The 17,070-nt window shown below is 42.8% G+C and overlaps 1 protein-coding gene across 8 annotated transcripts in view; it reads left to right on the top strand.

Annotated features, from left to right (window-relative positions):
• SLC45A4 (solute carrier family 45 member 4) overlaps window positions 1–17,070 on the top strand; it is a 120,721-nt gene that overhangs the window by 71,137 nt on the left and 32,514 nt on the right. For 6 of the 8 annotated variants that reach the window (XM_081024242.1, XM_081024239.1, XM_081024240.1 and 3 more), the window contains 2 exons: window positions 8,712–8,841; window positions 15,848–16,512. In XM_081024242.1, coding sequence (XP_080880368.1) covers window positions 16,272–16,512 — 241 coding nt within the window. In that variant the 5' untranslated portion in view covers window positions 8,712–8,841; window positions 15,848–16,271. The remainder of the gene's footprint in view (window positions 1–8,711; window positions 8,842–15,847; window positions 16,513–17,070) is intronic. The other 2 variants (XM_081024246.1, XM_081024245.1) reach the window with 1 other exon arrangement.

Raw genomic sequence — 17,070 nt, 5'->3', positions numbered from 1 at the left:
ACCGGGCGCTGGTTTTAATTCATGATTTTGAGTGGTGAAATCAAAACTTGATTTTTCAAAACAGAGAAAGCGTCCCCTGGAGTCACGCACCTTTCGAATGAGAAAGCAAAATAAACCAGGCTTCGTCTTGATATAATCTTTAGTTTCTTTCCTTCCTCTCTCAGGAAAGCAAACATTTTAAGAATGTGAGGATCTGCTAGCAATAAAACACGATGGCGTAGAATGGCATAGAATTAGTGACCCCAGACGATTGGCTGGAATCCTTGAAAAAAGGGCTTTTCACTGTCGAAAACACAGTATTATCTCCTCCCAGGACATCCAGAACTAGTCTTAATCCTTTCCCTGTCTGTAAAACTAAAATTTGTTGTTGTTGAGTCGTTTAGTCGTGTCCAACTCTTCGTGACCCCATGGACCAGAGCACGCCAGGCACTCCTGTCTTCCACTGCCTCCCGCAGCTTGGTCAAATTCATGTTCGTAGCTTCGAGAACACTGTCCAACCATCTCGTCCTCTGTCGTCCTTTCATATCATGTACTGAGATACATAGTGCCTCAAGATTAACGCTCTAATAATTAACCTAGTTAATGGAGGGAAGGAAAATGTTATGGGGCCCTAATATATATATATTGTGCACAAAGCCATGCAGCCCCAGTTGGTTAAAATGTAAAGCTGAGCCATTTAAGGTATGAGTTGTAACTCAGGAGCCCAACCCTTTAACCCCAAAAGCTGTGGTTGGCTACAGATGAAATGGTTAAGGAACAGGCACCTCCTCTTCAGCCAGTTTGCATGTTCAGAGATCTGGTTCCCAATCATAGTTCAGGATCAACAGCAAATTTGAAAGCAGACTCCCAAGTAAAGGAATATAGCTAAATACGATACCTAAAGATACGTCTGAAGTTCTTTGTGACTGGAAAGAGGAAGGGCCGGGAACTTATATAATACACATAGATCAGTCAGCCCAAGTGGTGGTTTCACTGTAGTATCTTGGGAAGAAGTCTCTGATGCTTTATCTGGAGGTGCCAGAGACTGAAACAGGAACTCTGTGTGCAAAACATGTGCTTTGCCAGACAACTGTGGCTGCCTCCCCATTATAAATTACAGAAGAAGATATGAAACGTCCTTGCATATTTTTCCCCTCTGCGGAAATCTTAACTCCAGCCTGGGTATGTCTAGCAGTATCAAATGATTGATGAATGCCATGCTTGAGTTTCCGATATCACCCTGGTTCACAAGTCTCACTAACCATAACTTGAACTGTGGTTTAATGTATTTATTATTGTGTGCTTTTTTTGTAAACTGTTTGGAGGCTTCTTTACAATAAAGCAGTATAAATTTTGATAAGTAATGTGAATGAGCAGGATGTTGGTGCAAGCTGCTCAAAAGTTCCCAGAGTGCTCCTCCCCTGCTCCCGCCAGCTCCACTACAGGTAAATCACAGAGACGTTGGACTTTTTGGTTTTCTTTCCTCCACACCAACCACATGCAGCAGCTGAGATTCATTTGGGGCTTATCCCTTGAGCCCAGGATCACATAACATAACAAGCCAAACCCCAGCTTGGTTTGTCTATAACATGGGTAGACAAACCAAGGCCCAGGGGCCGGATCTGGCCCAATCGCTTCCTAAATCCAGCCCATGGACGGTCCGGGAATCAGCGTGTTTTTACATGAGTAGAATGTGTCCTTTTATTTAAAATGCATCTCTGGGTTATTTGTGGGGCATAGGAATTCATTCATTCCCCCCACCCCCGCCAAATATAGTCCAGCCCCCCCCCCCAAGGTCTGAGGAACAGTGGACCGGCCCCCTGCTGAAAACGTTTCCTGACCCCTGGTCTATAGCATGGTAGGAGCAAGGGAGGGCAATGGTTTAATGTGGCATGTGAGTTATCACCGTTCCATTATTGCAGCAGAATGCTTTGGGGAGGCTTGGAGATGAGTACAGAACTAAGGTTGAATTATTTAATTATAACCAGGATCTTTGGATCTCCAAGGCATTGGCAACATCCCCCAGAGTGTTTTATCATAATACCTCGTATGTCAGTGTTGGCCAAACTTGGCCCTCCAGCTGTTTCGGGGACTACAACCCCATCATCCCTAGCTAACAGGACCAGGGGTCAGGGATGATGGGAATTATAGTCCCAAAACATCAGGAGGGCCAAGTTTGGCCATCCCTCTTGTAAGTGGTTGAGCTAGTCACCGTTCAGTGGAAGCATCTGCTCACCCAGCACTGGCCTTATGGAGGTGTGGCATACGATGAAAGATGCCGTAAGCCAAGGTTAGCTGCATGCTACTCACGGCTCAGCACTGCATTGGGGAAAGTCAACGTTGCTTGGCATCAGTTGCCTTTACGTTTCAAACAAGGCAATACAGGAAGTTGTTAATTCGGACAACAGCGGCAGTTTTGCTCCTCCACTTTGCATCAGCAAACACCAATTACACGGCAGCAATGCCTGCGTTGATGCAGCTATTAAAAGGCAACAGAAACAGGGCTTGTGGTGTTTGGAGCACTTTTGGGGGGGATGCGGCAATAATCCTCTAAATCTGAATAAAATCGCAACCAACGACGGTGTTTGTGCTGCAGGATCAGAAAAAGTTGAGTTGGGTCCCAGAGTGAAGATTGCTTCTTTGAAGCTCAGAGCTGTGAAAGGAGCATGGAGCAGAGTGCTCTTCAAGCACGCCCCTAAATACATTCCAGACTTGCCTATAAAGACTTTTTTTAAAAGGTAAAGGACCCCTGACTGTTAAGTCCAGCGCAGATGACTGGGGTTGAGGCGCTCATCTCGCTTTACAGGTCAAGGAAGCCAGTGTTGGTCCATAGACAATTTTCTGGGTCATGCGGCCAACATGACTAAGCCACTTCTGGTGCAATGGAACACCAAAACCAGAGCAGCGCATGGAAATGCCGTTTACCTTCTCTCTGCAGTGATACCTATTTATCTACTTGCACTGGAGTGCTTTCAAACTGCTAGGTTGGCAGGAGCTGGGACCGAGCAACAGGAGCTCACCCCGTTGCGGGGATTCGAACCGCCGACCTTCTGATTGGCAAGCCCAAGAGGCTCGGTAGTTTAGACCACAGCGCCACTCGCGTCCCCTTTCTGTAAAGCCTTATGTTGAGTTAATTGTCGTTTTCACCCGCTCTCAATTTTTTGAACAAAGTCCACTGGTTTGTTGAGGCTCTCCCTTAATGGCCAGTTTAAGAGTGATGCCTCTCTCCACTGACTGCTGTTCAAGTGAGAGATGGGCTGTGAGCCTTCACCAGGGTTTTCTGACAGCTCTTGTTGCTGACTTCCCCTCACACTGATGCCAAATGCAATGTACGGGGGTTGGCTGATGCACAAGGTTATAATGCATGCCTCATCAGAAAAGCATCAGGTGCAGAATAGCTTTAGTCAGTCTCAGACTAATAAATCCTACAGGCGCTGCATTCCTTCTTCTAAGACAGGCATCCCCAAACTCGGCCCTCCAGCTGTTTTGGGACTACAACTCCCTTCATCCCTAGCTAACAGGACCAGTGGTCAGGGATGATGGGAACTGTAGTCCCAAAACAGCTGGAGGACTGAGTTTGGGGATGCCTTTTCTAAGATAAAGGTACAAGAAAGTGTGTCAGCTCTTGGTGTCTGCGGTTCCCTGGATTGATTCCATACCGCTACTTCTGTGTGCTGACAACTTATTCCAGCTCACACAATGGCCTCTAAATCTGTAACAGCTGATAGCTCCAGTTTAGGCTGAACCTTGGTCCAGTCTTCTCCTTGACCTACAACTATGCTAATCAAGAAGGACTTTAAATGTTGCTCACTTACTCTCCTGTAGAAAAAGTTATTTTGCTGTGGGCAGGATAGATGGATTTTCATTTATTTGTCAGTCACTTTATCTTGCCTGGGGCAACCCAAAGCAACTCACAACCAAGATGGATGGACATCACCACAGAAAATGCCAACTTTATTTAAATTTAAGTCTTGTTCATATGCTCCTAAACAGGCATATAACAGCTCTGTATAATATTTTTTCTGTTGTGAACCGCCGTGGGATCTTCAGATGGAAGGACGGTATATTATATTAATTATTATTATTATTAATTAATAGTTTTCAGCTAAACAGAACTTTTCTGCTACCTTGCCGCACATTATATCAGGCTTCCCAAGATTGGTGCCTTCCAGATGTTTTGGATTACAGCTCCCATCAATCCCTGACCATTAGCCATCCTGGCTGAGGTTGGTGGGAGTTGGAGCCCAAACATCTGGAGGACATTGGTAGAAGGTTGCATTCAGTCATCCAGAGCAGCTGGGTGGTATAGCACACTTTGCATTCAGGAGGCCCCTGGCAACTCCAGCAAAAAGAGCCAGGGTAGCAGGTGACGAGAGATCTCTGCCGGAGACCCCAGAGGGCTGCTGCTAAGTGAGTAGGCAATGCTGCCCTAGATGGACAAAAATTCTGACCCAGTATGTATCCTGTGTTGCTTGTTAATGCCTCTTCCGGTACAAAACTGCATCTTAATTCTAGGTAAGAGGACTTGATGGATTTCTGTTTGGCAGTCTGTACACATGTGAGGTTCTCAGTGCAACCCCTTAAATGAAAAGCAAGAGCTTGTACAGTGGTACCTACACTTACATTTACCTCCGGTTATGTATCCTTTGGGATACGTATGCGGCAAACCTGGAAGTATTTTTCCAGATTTTGCCGCATGCACAGAAGCGGCACCTCCGGATATGCACATCTCGGGATCCAACCGGAGCTCCGGAACGGATCCCATGCTCATCCAGAGGTACCACTGTACTTTGGAATTTGGAAAGCTCTGTGATAGGGTCTAGGATAGTATATTCTGGATCCTAACCAGCATTTGCACTAGAAAAACCACACTAAATGAACATTCTCCGTAATATTTGATCTCAAACATGAGAGGGTTCAAGTAAACCCTCCCATCCCTGTACAAAAAAAGAATAACTCAATGTAGCTATGCTAGATGGCAGTAGGTTTAAGTTTGAAATAATCGTTAGGCTTTAGCCTGGTTGTATTATTGAAATCTAAATTTTAAAGAAAACCATAGTTGCAATATTATTCTAATTTGCATAAATATTCTTAAAAGTAGAGTCCCATTTTATTGATTTTTTAAATTTATTTACCTGTCCATTGGGCACAGAGTGCTGGATTCTCTGCTGGTTGTCAGAATTGGAAGCCCAAATTAACCAGGGGCCACTGTGGTGACTCTCTCCTTAGTGCCAGATAAAAATCAGGGGCTGGAAGGGGTGCTATTCCAGAAGTCATTGGCAAGAGGAATGCTTACAGTTATTGAGAGAGAGAAAGTAATAATGGTTTTCCACCCTGGCACTCTTGACAAATATACCTGAGAATTAAATATGGCAGTTCAGTAGAGCAAGTTGAGAAGTTCTTATATTTGAGATTAACTTTCTCTGTGTCTGCTTCGTGGGCTCCATACATTGCCAGAACTAAATATGAAAGGCTTGCCAGTGAACGCGGTTGATATTCTTAAGCCCATGGAAATATGTTCAGCCAACTGGAAAAAAAACAAGGCAATAGTAGGAACCCACAACGAAGCTTGCTTGTAAAATAATTTTGCTCAAAACAGAAAATAGCCAGACTAGGGTCTATGAAAATTTCACTTAGAAAGGGGGGATTGGTCCCAGTTGACACACATTGCAGGATGCATGTCCTCTGAGCCAAATCTCCCTGCCCCTATTCCCTGTTTCAGTCTCTCCAAGCTAGCAGAGGGTGGTTTACAATCTCAGACTCAAATCTCAAACCCTTATTGGCATATAGACAAGATTCCGAAAGGTTCAGTAGAATAAAATCGCTCGGCAAAGTCTGCATCTAATGATGAAAATACTGTTGTATAACATTCACGAATCCCCATTGCGTGTTGCAGAAACCTGGCTGCTATCGCCATCTTATCCCCGTCCCAAGTAAACATTAGGAAGGCTACCTTGCAGTTCGTCTTACTGGCACTCCCTGCTAACAATCAACTGATGAATGAATTTAGATCGAATTACCGAATTATACAAGGGGCAGTGCAAAAGAACACGCACAAGTGGTTCTATAGGACTCTGTCTACAGGGCATAGTCTCTCTGCGAGTGGCATTTTCTGGAATCTCCTGTAGTATTGCTCTCTCCCTGTTGCACTCACTGCCCCCGGGCCTGCTAGATTTTGCTTGAGATGCTATTTGACCCCCCTGTATTTTTCAGCAAGGGTCAAGACCACCTCTTACCTACCTTCTCCACTCCCTGCACCACCTTTGTTTAGGCTTCAAGGCCATGCACTTGTGGCTTAACCTCTTGAAATATACTCAGAGTCAAGAGTGGATTTCATGCTCTTTATTCAGCTCATAGTGGTGAGGAGGAATGGAAGTTCCCCCAGAATGTCTGCTTTATATACCTTATGTACACGATGGGCCCCACGTGATTGGCTAATTCCGGGATTCTTCTGTAGGCCAATCAGGTTGTGGATTCACTTCCACCTGGAGCTGGATTGGGTGGCTCCTGTGGACCAATCAGACTGCTGCATTCTGAATCCTATTGTTCTAGGACCAATCAGACTGCGGCATCTTGGATCCTATTCAACTCAGTACATAACACTCTTTACAATGCATAAGCAAGCATTAGCAATAGTACATTACTTGAGTCACCTTACCACTATCCAATTCTCATCTGGTGCATTTACAGTCTACCTCGGGTTACAGACGCTTCAGGGGTTTTTTGTGTGTTTTTTTGGGTTACGGACTGCCAAAACCCGGAAGTACCGGAACAGGTTACTTTCGTTTTTGGTGGTCGCGCATGCGCAGAAGTACTGAATTGCGCTTTGCGCATGCACAGAAGCGCTGAATCGCAACCCGCGCATGCACAGACGCGCAGCTGCGGATCACGTTCGCAACCCGAGCGTCCACTGTATCTTTATTTACTTTTTAAAATGCATTTGTGTTCTCATTTTGCATTCTTACGTTGCAGACCGCCCTGTGATCTTTGGATGAAGGGTGGTATGCAAATATAATAATATTTCCTTATGCAAAATAGAACCACTAAACATCTGTCTCCTCCTCCTCCCAAGTTCCTTTGAAGTTGTGCTTAGGGTAACTGTGACTTATGCCCGCATAGGCCTATATGCAGTTGGAGTCATCCTTCTGTTTAGTAAGCAAGGTAGAATATTTTACTTGTGTGGATGAAATGGTTCGAGCTGGCAGTCCCGCAGATTGAAAACTGAATACAGGAAAGAATTGCTGGCACTCCTGTGCAGGAAGGCTCAGCCACGGCTGAGAAGATTTTTGCCTGGAATATTTCAATTCAGCCTCTCCTCTTGAGGCTTGCTTTGGCGAGTGCCAGGCTGCAAATGCAGCTTTTTCCACTCATATTTTTTGTAGCTTTAAAGGGGTAGACAAACACCCACATTATGCTTGCTTCTCAGTGTAAGAAATTGAAGACCAGCTTCGCTGTTTGTTTGAATGCTGTGCAGAAAGGAGGTTAAAGGCAGCTCTGACATGGGAAATAGATGCTGCTCTTTCAAAATGAAGGAACTGCAGCTTCTGAAAATGTTTATATCAGCCAACAAATGCCCAGAAAGTTTATTAGAAGGTGCATTTGCTAACACCATTCCAGTTGGTGGAACAAGCAGCCATCTTGTCTTATTGTGTGAAGCCCTGCATCTGAAAAAGGAAGCTCTTTTGGTTTGCTAAGTATCTTTTATGCCAGAACTGGGTTTTATGCATATTTCACAGTGAATTTGGACAAATTGGATTGATGACTTAAGTTATTCACAGTATCACTGGCTGCTTTTTTTGCTAGACGTTATCTGTAGCAAATAATCTTTAAGAGGATGGTAAGTGCCCACAATATTCCCACAATGCTTATCCTCTTACAGTGTGGCTTATATATGTGCGTGTAAAAGTCAAACACATGTTTGCCTTCCTACTACAATCTTAGCTTTTAACACAGGCCCCCTTCTCTTTCAATTTGGTGGAATTAACATCAGCATTGCCAGACTAAAGCTTTGGAAGAATCACAATTACCCATCTTCAAAGCACACACATTCGCCACTTACAGAATTTACCTCTGGGGCTTTTTACGGCCTGTTTACTTTTTTGAGTTCTCCGTGTTTCCACACAGATACTGAGACCCATACTTCCTATAGCTGAGGCGCATTGTGGTTTTTTTTTAATTGGAATAAAAGCCACATTTCTGCTGTACGCCCCAAAATATTTTTAAAGAGGGTCTAGCAATTCACCGCCTCCAGAAGAGTCTGTCTGTTTGTGTCACTGCATGAATTACTGGTCTGGGAGGTGGTGATTTTCTTGTTGGAAGGAGGCAATGTCTCAAGATCAGCAAGTCCTTGCACTGCCGCATTGGGCTTCCTTCAACAGTTGGTAACTCTACTGGATTGGAAGCAATTGAATGATCCCACTTTATCCAATGCAGAAAACCACATCTAGATAAGACTGATAAGACTGACATTATTATGATGATGATGGGAGGGAGGCAAAGCTCACGGTGGAGGTCATGTGGAGATGCAATTGGTATCCTTCTCTGGGTGGATACTTTGGGACCGCATCTTAATTAATTTTATGACAGCACACAATATTACTACTACTACTAAGAAGGAAGAACTCAAACATCTGGAGTGGATGGTAGCGGGGAGTACTGGGTTGCCTTAAGTTGTCGTGAGCCCTATATTGATTATCACAATGCACTGATTGTTTCCTCCTTTTGCATTTAAGATGCCCTGAGGTTTGTCGGTCTCATCACTATAGACGTTGCCTGGGTAAAACTCTTTACTGTGCCTCTTCATTTGCTCTGCTTGAGGAAGGGAAGCCAGCTGTGTTAATGCCTAGACTGCTTGAATGACAGGTAAAAAATGGCCACCCAATGGGTCGCTTGCAATAATGTTGTCTGAGAATGCTTAGACGTTTAATAAAAATTACCGGGTTTGTATTTTTCAGACCTTCGCTGTCTTTCCAGTGCAGAGTAACTGATAATTAGTTTTCTTTTGTAATGCATGAAAGGAGAGCCCTTAATTGCCAGCCTCTATGAGCAACTATCTCGTGGCCATTTATATAAGCTCATAAGCATGCGTTGGTTCATTTAATTTTGTTCAGATTTTTTTTTCTTGCTGCTCACTTTGGTCATATTCAAAAAAGGTGCATCTCACACCAAACATACTCAACTGCAGACAATCAAATTAAAATTGAATGTAAATAGCTGGTCGCAACTGAAACATGGGGCTGCCCTTTCCTGTAGATGGGAGACATTTTTTGTGCCAGGTCAATTCAGACATACAATGAGTTATGCAAATCGGTATAATTTATGCAAATACAGTTTTTCTTCATGAACTTGCTCATTTTGCTTGCAGCAGTCTGGGTAAAGTCTTTGTGTTTTGCAGAAATCTTTTTTTGAAAGGAGTGAATTGGAAATGGAAAATAACCTGAGTAATGCAGGCAGAGTTGAATAAACTTAAACTGCTTTTAAAATCAAACTCGAGTCCTTGGCCTCTTCTAGATTGCAGTGGTCTTTGGCACGCATATCCAGCTTGCAGCGAAGATACAACAAATGGCACACTTAGCAGAGGGTTGGTGGCATCCCTGGATGGGAATAAGGGGCCAACAGTGATAAGGGGCTGTGGTACAGGGATGTCTGAACTCATGTCTTGGCTTTTGTGTCTGTTCTGCACTGCTGTCTACCTGAAAGCTCAGTAGCCTAGAGACAAAGCCACACCACAGCAAGATAATGTAGTACAGTGGTACCTTGGTTCTCAAACACCTTCGTGCTCAAACAACTTGGAACCCAAACATTGCAAACCCAGAAGTAAGTGTTGTGGTTTGCAAACGTTTTTCGGAAGCCGAACGTGCTCCGTTTTGAGTGTTACGCTTCCGATTTGAGTGCCATACTTCTCTTTTGAGTGTTACAGAGAGGTCTGTCTGTTTTTGCTATTTATTTTGCATTTTTGTTATTGTGGCGCTCTTTTTTTGTTTTTGTGACTATGTGGAACCCAGTTCAGCTACTGATTGATTGATTGATTGCATGACTGCAGTACATTGTTTATTGCTTTCATTTTATGGATCAGTGGTCTCGTTTGATAGTAAAATTCATGTTAAATTGCTGTTTTAGGGGTTGTTTTTAAAAGTCTGGAATGGATTAATCTGTTTTGCATTACTTTCTATGGGAAAGCACGCCTTGGTTTAGAAACGCTTTGGTTTTAGAACGGACTTCCAGAACGGATTAAGTTTGAGAACCAAGATACCACTGTACATATGTACTAAAGGTTGTGCATGAATCACAGAATTGTAGAGTTAGAAGGGACCCTATTCCAACCCCCTGCAGTGAGTGACGCTGCAGTTTCTCCTTGTGGCCTTGGCTTGTGACACCAGCCACCAAATGGTTGGTCACACAACCGTTGAGGTATGGGCAAGTGGCTTTGGTTTGGTGATGACTCTTGAGGTAAGCCTTCCCTGTTTCCATATGGAATTTGACATTTATCCATTAGAATACGGGTAATTTTAGCAAAGGGAAGCCTCATGTAATCATCACACTGAAATCCTACAGCAGTTAAGATACAAAGCACCCCATCCCATAGCTGCTTATCCCCAAAAGAGCACAAATTCTGGGTCCGGAGAGTTACTGCATGCATCCGTACAGGCTGGTAAAAAGAGATGTTGTCAATATCATGAGACTAGAAGCAAGTCACATCTTGCTCACTCTCTCTCCATTATGAGGCAATGGGCCATGATGAAAGAACTCTCACATTTCAAGCTGGTAACAAGGGGCACACAAAGGGCCTCTTGTAATCTGAGAACGTACACCCATGGATGATACCTGCAATATTAGATGCTGAAAGATAGCATCTCTGAGATAATTCCCTATTCGTAAAGCTCTAAAGGCATGCCACTCCCTGGCCTATGCAGCGTAGTACACACTGGGTGCTGTTGTCATGCTTGGCTCAGGGAGCCAGGCAAATAACTGCCTACCTTCTGTGCTCCTTGGGCAAGCGCCGTCTGAATGGCAACTGCAGGATTTTGAAGCCTTAGAATGGCACATCTGGTTTCCAGAATCTGAGCAGCACGGGTGCACCATTGAAGTATGCAGGTGTACAGTTCCTGGGCCTGCCACACAAATGAGCCTTAACGTTGAATTTTCGATGCACAGAGGTTCACTTCTGCATAGGTTGCTTTTCAGTGTTGGCATTCAGGTTCTCGGGGCCTCCTGAGCATTAACTTGCCTCGAGCCTAAGCCAGAAAGTTTCTTCATAACACCAGAACAATGGCAGATCGGTAGGATAGATTTGATGTCCAGGACCGCTATAACATTAGAACATCTGAGCAATTAAGAGAAGCAAAGGGGAGACCATAGGTATCTGATACAAGAATCCAGGAGCAATAAGCACCACTGGCCCTTGATTCTTCTCATTTACAAATCTAATCCGTCTTTTGGACCTTTGCAATGACCATACAGTCTTTCCGTAAGTTAGGGTGTCTTATAAAGGGATCGCTAATTGTGATAGTCTTGCTTTAAATAGTCTTTCTTAAATGTTTGCCCTTGTAATCAATAATTGGCATAAGGTATAATTAAACCTGCTAACCTTTGCCTGGCAGCAAGACAGATCATGAAAAGTCAATGTCTTCCTTATCTTAGGGGATGTGAACAGACACGATACTACAGTTGCAGCCAAAGTTTTATTGCCCTTTCAGGCCATTGCAAAATGCTAGAGAAGCAAGACACTGATGGGCATGAAAGGAAAGGGTGTTGCAAGCTAATTTAGGAATATTGAAAATGGGTCACCATTTACAAGTGCTCCCCAAGGCCCAGTGAGATCCTTTGGAGGCAATTCATCCATAATGTGTCATGTGTTCAGTGTTAACATATGACCCTATTTCAGCCACTTGGGCTGGTCCAGTTAGGTGCAGACCAGCCAGTTGCCTTGCCTTGATGGATGGACTTATCAATCTCCTATTTGTCTCTGAGCATCAAACTGTTCACTCAGCCAGGATCCTGCTGGAATGTCTATAGTGATCCACACTCATTAGGAGCCCTGCAGGATCAGACCAAAGGTCCATCTTTTTCAGCATCCTGCTTCCTCTAGTGACCAGTTAGATGCCTTGGCGAAGTCCACAAACAGGGTGTAAAGACATGGACGCATTCTGTCATTTTCTTCCCCTGGACATCTTGGATTCACTGCCATGCCGTCACTTAAGCATGGAGGTTCCATACAAGCAACATAGTCATTTGTATGCCTAGCCAGCCACCACTTGTATGAATGAGGATTGTATTCAGGCCTCAGCCTAAATAGAGCAGAACTTGGAGTATCACTTCACACGCCATGTCTTGTGCCAGCCTTGCAGGAGATCTTATTGCTAGCAAAGTTAGAAAACAGCAACAACAACCTGGGATCTTATTAGGTTGCATGAGCTCATTCCCATAGGATTTAGATCAGTGTTGGATAAAACTTGCTGAGTTCATCCATTCCTGGAATGTAGGAGTTTGAAATTCAGTGCGCGGTTTCTCATTTTGGACTGATGCTTCTCTTATCAACACTTTTTATATTCAGAAGGTGTAAGTTCTTTTGTTTCAACTTCATATCATACAATTCTAGAGTTGGAAGGGACCCTATCTTTATGCATTAGTTAGTATTTCTATCAAGGCACTACAACTCAACGCCTACACCCATTATTACAACAGTGATTCTATTCTACATACAGTGGTGCCTCGGGTTACATACGCTTCAAGTTATACATATGCTTCAGGTTACAGACTCCGCTAACCCAGAAATAGTGCTTCAGGTTAAGAACTTTGCTTCAGGATGAGAACAGAAATCGTGCTCTGGCGGCGCGGCAGCAGCAGGAGGCCCCATTAGCTTAAGTGGTGCTTCAGGTTAAGAACAGTTTCAGGTTAAGTACGGACCTCCGGAACGAATTAAGTACTTAACCCGAGGTACCACTGTATTTAAGTAATCTAGCCATTGGTATCTTGGTTGCCACTATTAGATTTCTCTGTTTTTAAATCATTGCCGCCAATAGTTGCAACAAGTCCAGTTACTATTATGGAACAGTAGTAGAATTGTGCATGACTGAATAATCATGCTTCTAGTTCTGGGGACACTTGATTCCTGCTTTCGACAAGCAACCTGCAGCGCTGCATGGCAAGCTGATTTTGAAACCGAAGGAACTTCAAAAGTGGCTTGTGATGTGGCCTGGAGGTCTCCTTTTGAGAAGGAGCAGCCTTAACCTGTAGCTCTTTAGATCCTGAACACAGAACATGACAATTTCCCTGACATATCCTGAATACTGTAGCTGCAAGCCGTTTCTGTGCAGAATTTGGCGAAATATCCTGGAAAATCCATACGTATGGCATATGGCAGTGTCGGTTTTGCCAATTTGCCAGTCATCCTCAGAAAAGGCTCAATTTTGCAAAAAAAAAAAAAAAAAGTCAACAACTTTGGCCTCAAAGAAGCTCAAAGCTCAACAATTTTCCTTTCTGGATTTTCACTTTTTGAAAAAAGGCAACCCTACCTGTGCATAACCAGGTTTGTGTTTTGCAAGTGATTTAAAAAGCAAGCACATAATTCGGCATCATTTCTTGTTACAGGAGCAGATTTTTATTTTTAATACAAAACAATTCGCAGTGCCAGTTTCTGTTGGAAATTAGGTCAGAGTCGCAGGTTTATTGAACTGCTACAGCCCTGTGATAAGCTCCACACTTGAATAACAGAAGCTGAAATATTTGTCCACAAGGAACCGCATTCACATCCCAGCGAAGTCTCCCTTTTGCCATTCATTTACTCCCGTTTAATGTGATTGCCTGTTTGGTTTGCATGTGAGCTGGGTTTCCTTACCAATACATCCCCACCAGCAATGCATGCAGCTTTGATGTACGGCTAGATCAATGTGGAATAATTGAGATAATAAGAAATGGGCATCTCCAGTCGAGGACTCTTCTTCCCCAGTTTCTAAAAGTCTCTAACAGTTGTGCAATAGCACATTTCACTTGTTGGGCTCACATCTTGTTTGTCGTGGAGGAGACTTGTACTGAGCACAACTGCCAAACAAGGTCAGCAACAACAGAACATATCTGCATAAAGTATCGTGAGTGTTTATGACTAAGGAATCTGCCAGATCATTTCATATCTTTGAAATTATCGCCGTGGAGATTATAGGCCTGAACTTGCATGTTTGTGCATCTTTCTGACCTAGAAAGATAAACCATTGTTGTCATTTGTGATCCGTTGATAATGGATGGAGATAACAGACCCAGCATTTAATTTCCAGAAAATGGTGGAGGTGGGGGGAACTGAAACATGGGAATGTTATCATCATTTCACCTTCTTGCAGTCCACAGTGCTTTCTTTGATAAATGTATCTTGGTGCATAATAATCTGTGCAGAATTAGATGCAAATTGGACAGAGCAGAGAATCATTAAATAACTCAGATTGGCGTTAGCTCACTGTAAACAGTGTTGACGTCCTAAATTAGGACTGTACGCTTTAGTCACTGAAAGCTATCATTTGTTCTTTAAGCAAATCATATAGTTAACTGAACAGCTAGATTTGAGCTCTCAAACCTACCCTTTCTGGAGAGCCCCGGTGTATGCTACTTGCTACTTGCAGTAGTACATCCTGGAAGTCTGCTCAACGATACTGATATATAATTAACAACCAGTGCAACTGTGACTCTTACCAGGACTAGCAAGTGTTATGTTTGATGGTTGCTTACTCCCAGATATCAACTTACAAATTGCTTTTTTAAATTGCTTTTTTAAAAAGGCCGTCTCTGCCCTCAGGCTTAGCCTTTAAAAAATGACACAAAAGGAAGATGGATCGAGAGGGTGGAGGAAATAAGCATATTTGAGTACTTGTTCTCAGTTACAGAAACTTTTTTGAAGTGTAATTGGGCACAGCCTGATCAGGAGAACTGAAAAGCCACAGCCCTTTCAGCTGCCTCAAGCTGCTTGACAAAGTTGAGGAAATCTGTTGAATCCACCTTGCTGAAGCTTAGTAGGTCTGGGTCCTTGAATTCCTTGATTGAAGGAAATACAAATGTACTAAATAATATAATAAAAGTCGCTTAACGTGGAGCCATAGATTCCATGGAGCTATGTGTTCACAGTGAGAGCATAATTTGGGGACATGTCCATAAGCGTGGTGGAAGAGGCTTTGATTTGAGTTCATTTACATTCCTAGAACAGGGAAAGGAGATATAGCTCATCTCAAGGTGCCCTGATGGTCTGTAACTTGCAGGGTGGATTTGATTTAAATCACTAGTCACTAAGACTTGATTTAAATCATTTTTTTAAATAGAAAGTCTCATTACTGGTATAATCTTAATATTTACAGCCAGATGAAGGTTTCATTTTTGGAATAAGAATTTTTCAGAGTAGTTTTTACAGATATATCAAAAATTACTGATTTGGTTGTACTATTAGAAATACATAGATAATTATGAAATTATTCTGAGGTTTAATAAGTTAACTGTTTATATTTGGACAACTTTTCTGCTGTACTTTATTGGAAGGAGAAAAATAATCATTTCCTTAATAACAATTCAAACAATTTTATTTAACTAAAACAATAACATTACAGCATACATATCCATGTTTCTTAACTGATGTGGTTAAGCACATTTTTTAATAAGAAACTTAGACTGAGTTTTAGCACACATGAAAAACTTAAAACAAATCCTTATTTCCTGATGAATAGTCTTTGGACTATAGTGTAACTTACATAGAAAACTATCTATAGAAAGATTTTTCCTCCAAAAGCATTTTATTTTAAAAATCCAATTTAAAATTTTAAAATCCATTTTTTTAAAAAAAGCAATCATTGATATTTATCCACCCTGGTGACTTGCCTTTTGTCCTTCTTTGCAGATTAATCAGCCACTCGATGGGGATTACCAGTGGAGCAGCTGTTTGTGTCACCTTTCCACCTTTGTGTAGCAAGCAAAACAACTTCAGCACCTCTTCAATAATAATTATGAAACTGGTATTAACTGAATGGCAATTATGGATTTTTAACTCTAGTTCACAGTAAGCAAAACGCAAGCCCAGCAAGCCATATGTTGAATTTCCTACCAAATATAGCTTTTTGTTCCTCTGAATGTTTCAACGCCTACACACGAAATTGATGACGGAACCTGTTCGTAACGAGGGGAATTACAAATATTGCTTGCACGAGGAACGTGACGCCATCAGAAAGAGAAGACACCGTAACTTATCGTTAGAGATGATAGTGTTATTTATATAGGTAGAATAAATAAATAAATATATAAATATATATATTATATATATTTTTATGGTAATGAAAATGGCTCCCCAGAATGCTGACTCGGAATCTATGCAAGTTGAAGAGCTACCCGTGGTTCAGCTTCAGAAACCGGAAAACGAGAATGAGAGTAAGGAAGAGACCATAAGCGAAGGATCCATAGATCGGATACCTGTACGTCTCTGGGTGATGCACGGGGCCGTGATGTTTGGCAGAGAATTCTGTTACGCCATGGAGACAGCTTTGGTGACGCCAGTATTGTTACAAATAGGTAAGTGGAATTGCATAACCATGAACAGTCGCCATCGTTCATCCTCTGTTATCCATGAAACAGCAGAACAAGTTGGCCCTCTGGAGGTGTTTTCTGATTTTGCTGTACCCACCTCTTCAAGAGGCAAGCAGGGACCACAGCATACAAGCCACTGGTTCTCAGGAAGCCACTCCTATGGTGGAACCCTCAATCCACATCAGTGTAACCAGGAGCCATGCGGGTTGAGTGGATCATGCGATTACTTTCCATACCAGTGTCTTGGCTCCAAGGGAGGTGCCATGCTGACGTGAGAAGTAACGCCATCATCCAGCCACCCAACCCAGTTTGCCTCCCTGTGTGCCAGCCAATCGCCATGCTGCAGTATCATTCAACAAAACCCTAGTTCAGGAAGGAATATCCAAACCCTACAAGGCTGGTGTGGTGGCGTTGGGAGTTAGAAGGAACTGTAACTTTCACTGAATAAGGCAGATTTGTAGGTATCATATGAAGAAATTAACTGATCCCATTATTGGTGTGTTTGTGTTTCCTAAGAGTTACCTTAATTTTTCTGCCTTCTGT

This window comes from Podarcis pityusensis (genome assembly GCF_964106645.2).
Source record: "Podarcis pityusensis genome assembly, contig: HAP1_SCAFFOLD_122, whole genome shotgun sequence".
NCBI classification, from domain to species: domain Eukaryota; kingdom Metazoa; phylum Chordata; class Lepidosauria; order Squamata; family Lacertidae; genus Podarcis; species Podarcis pityusensis.
Note: the sequence above shows the minus strand (reverse complement) of the source record. Positions and strands in the feature narration are given on the sequence as shown.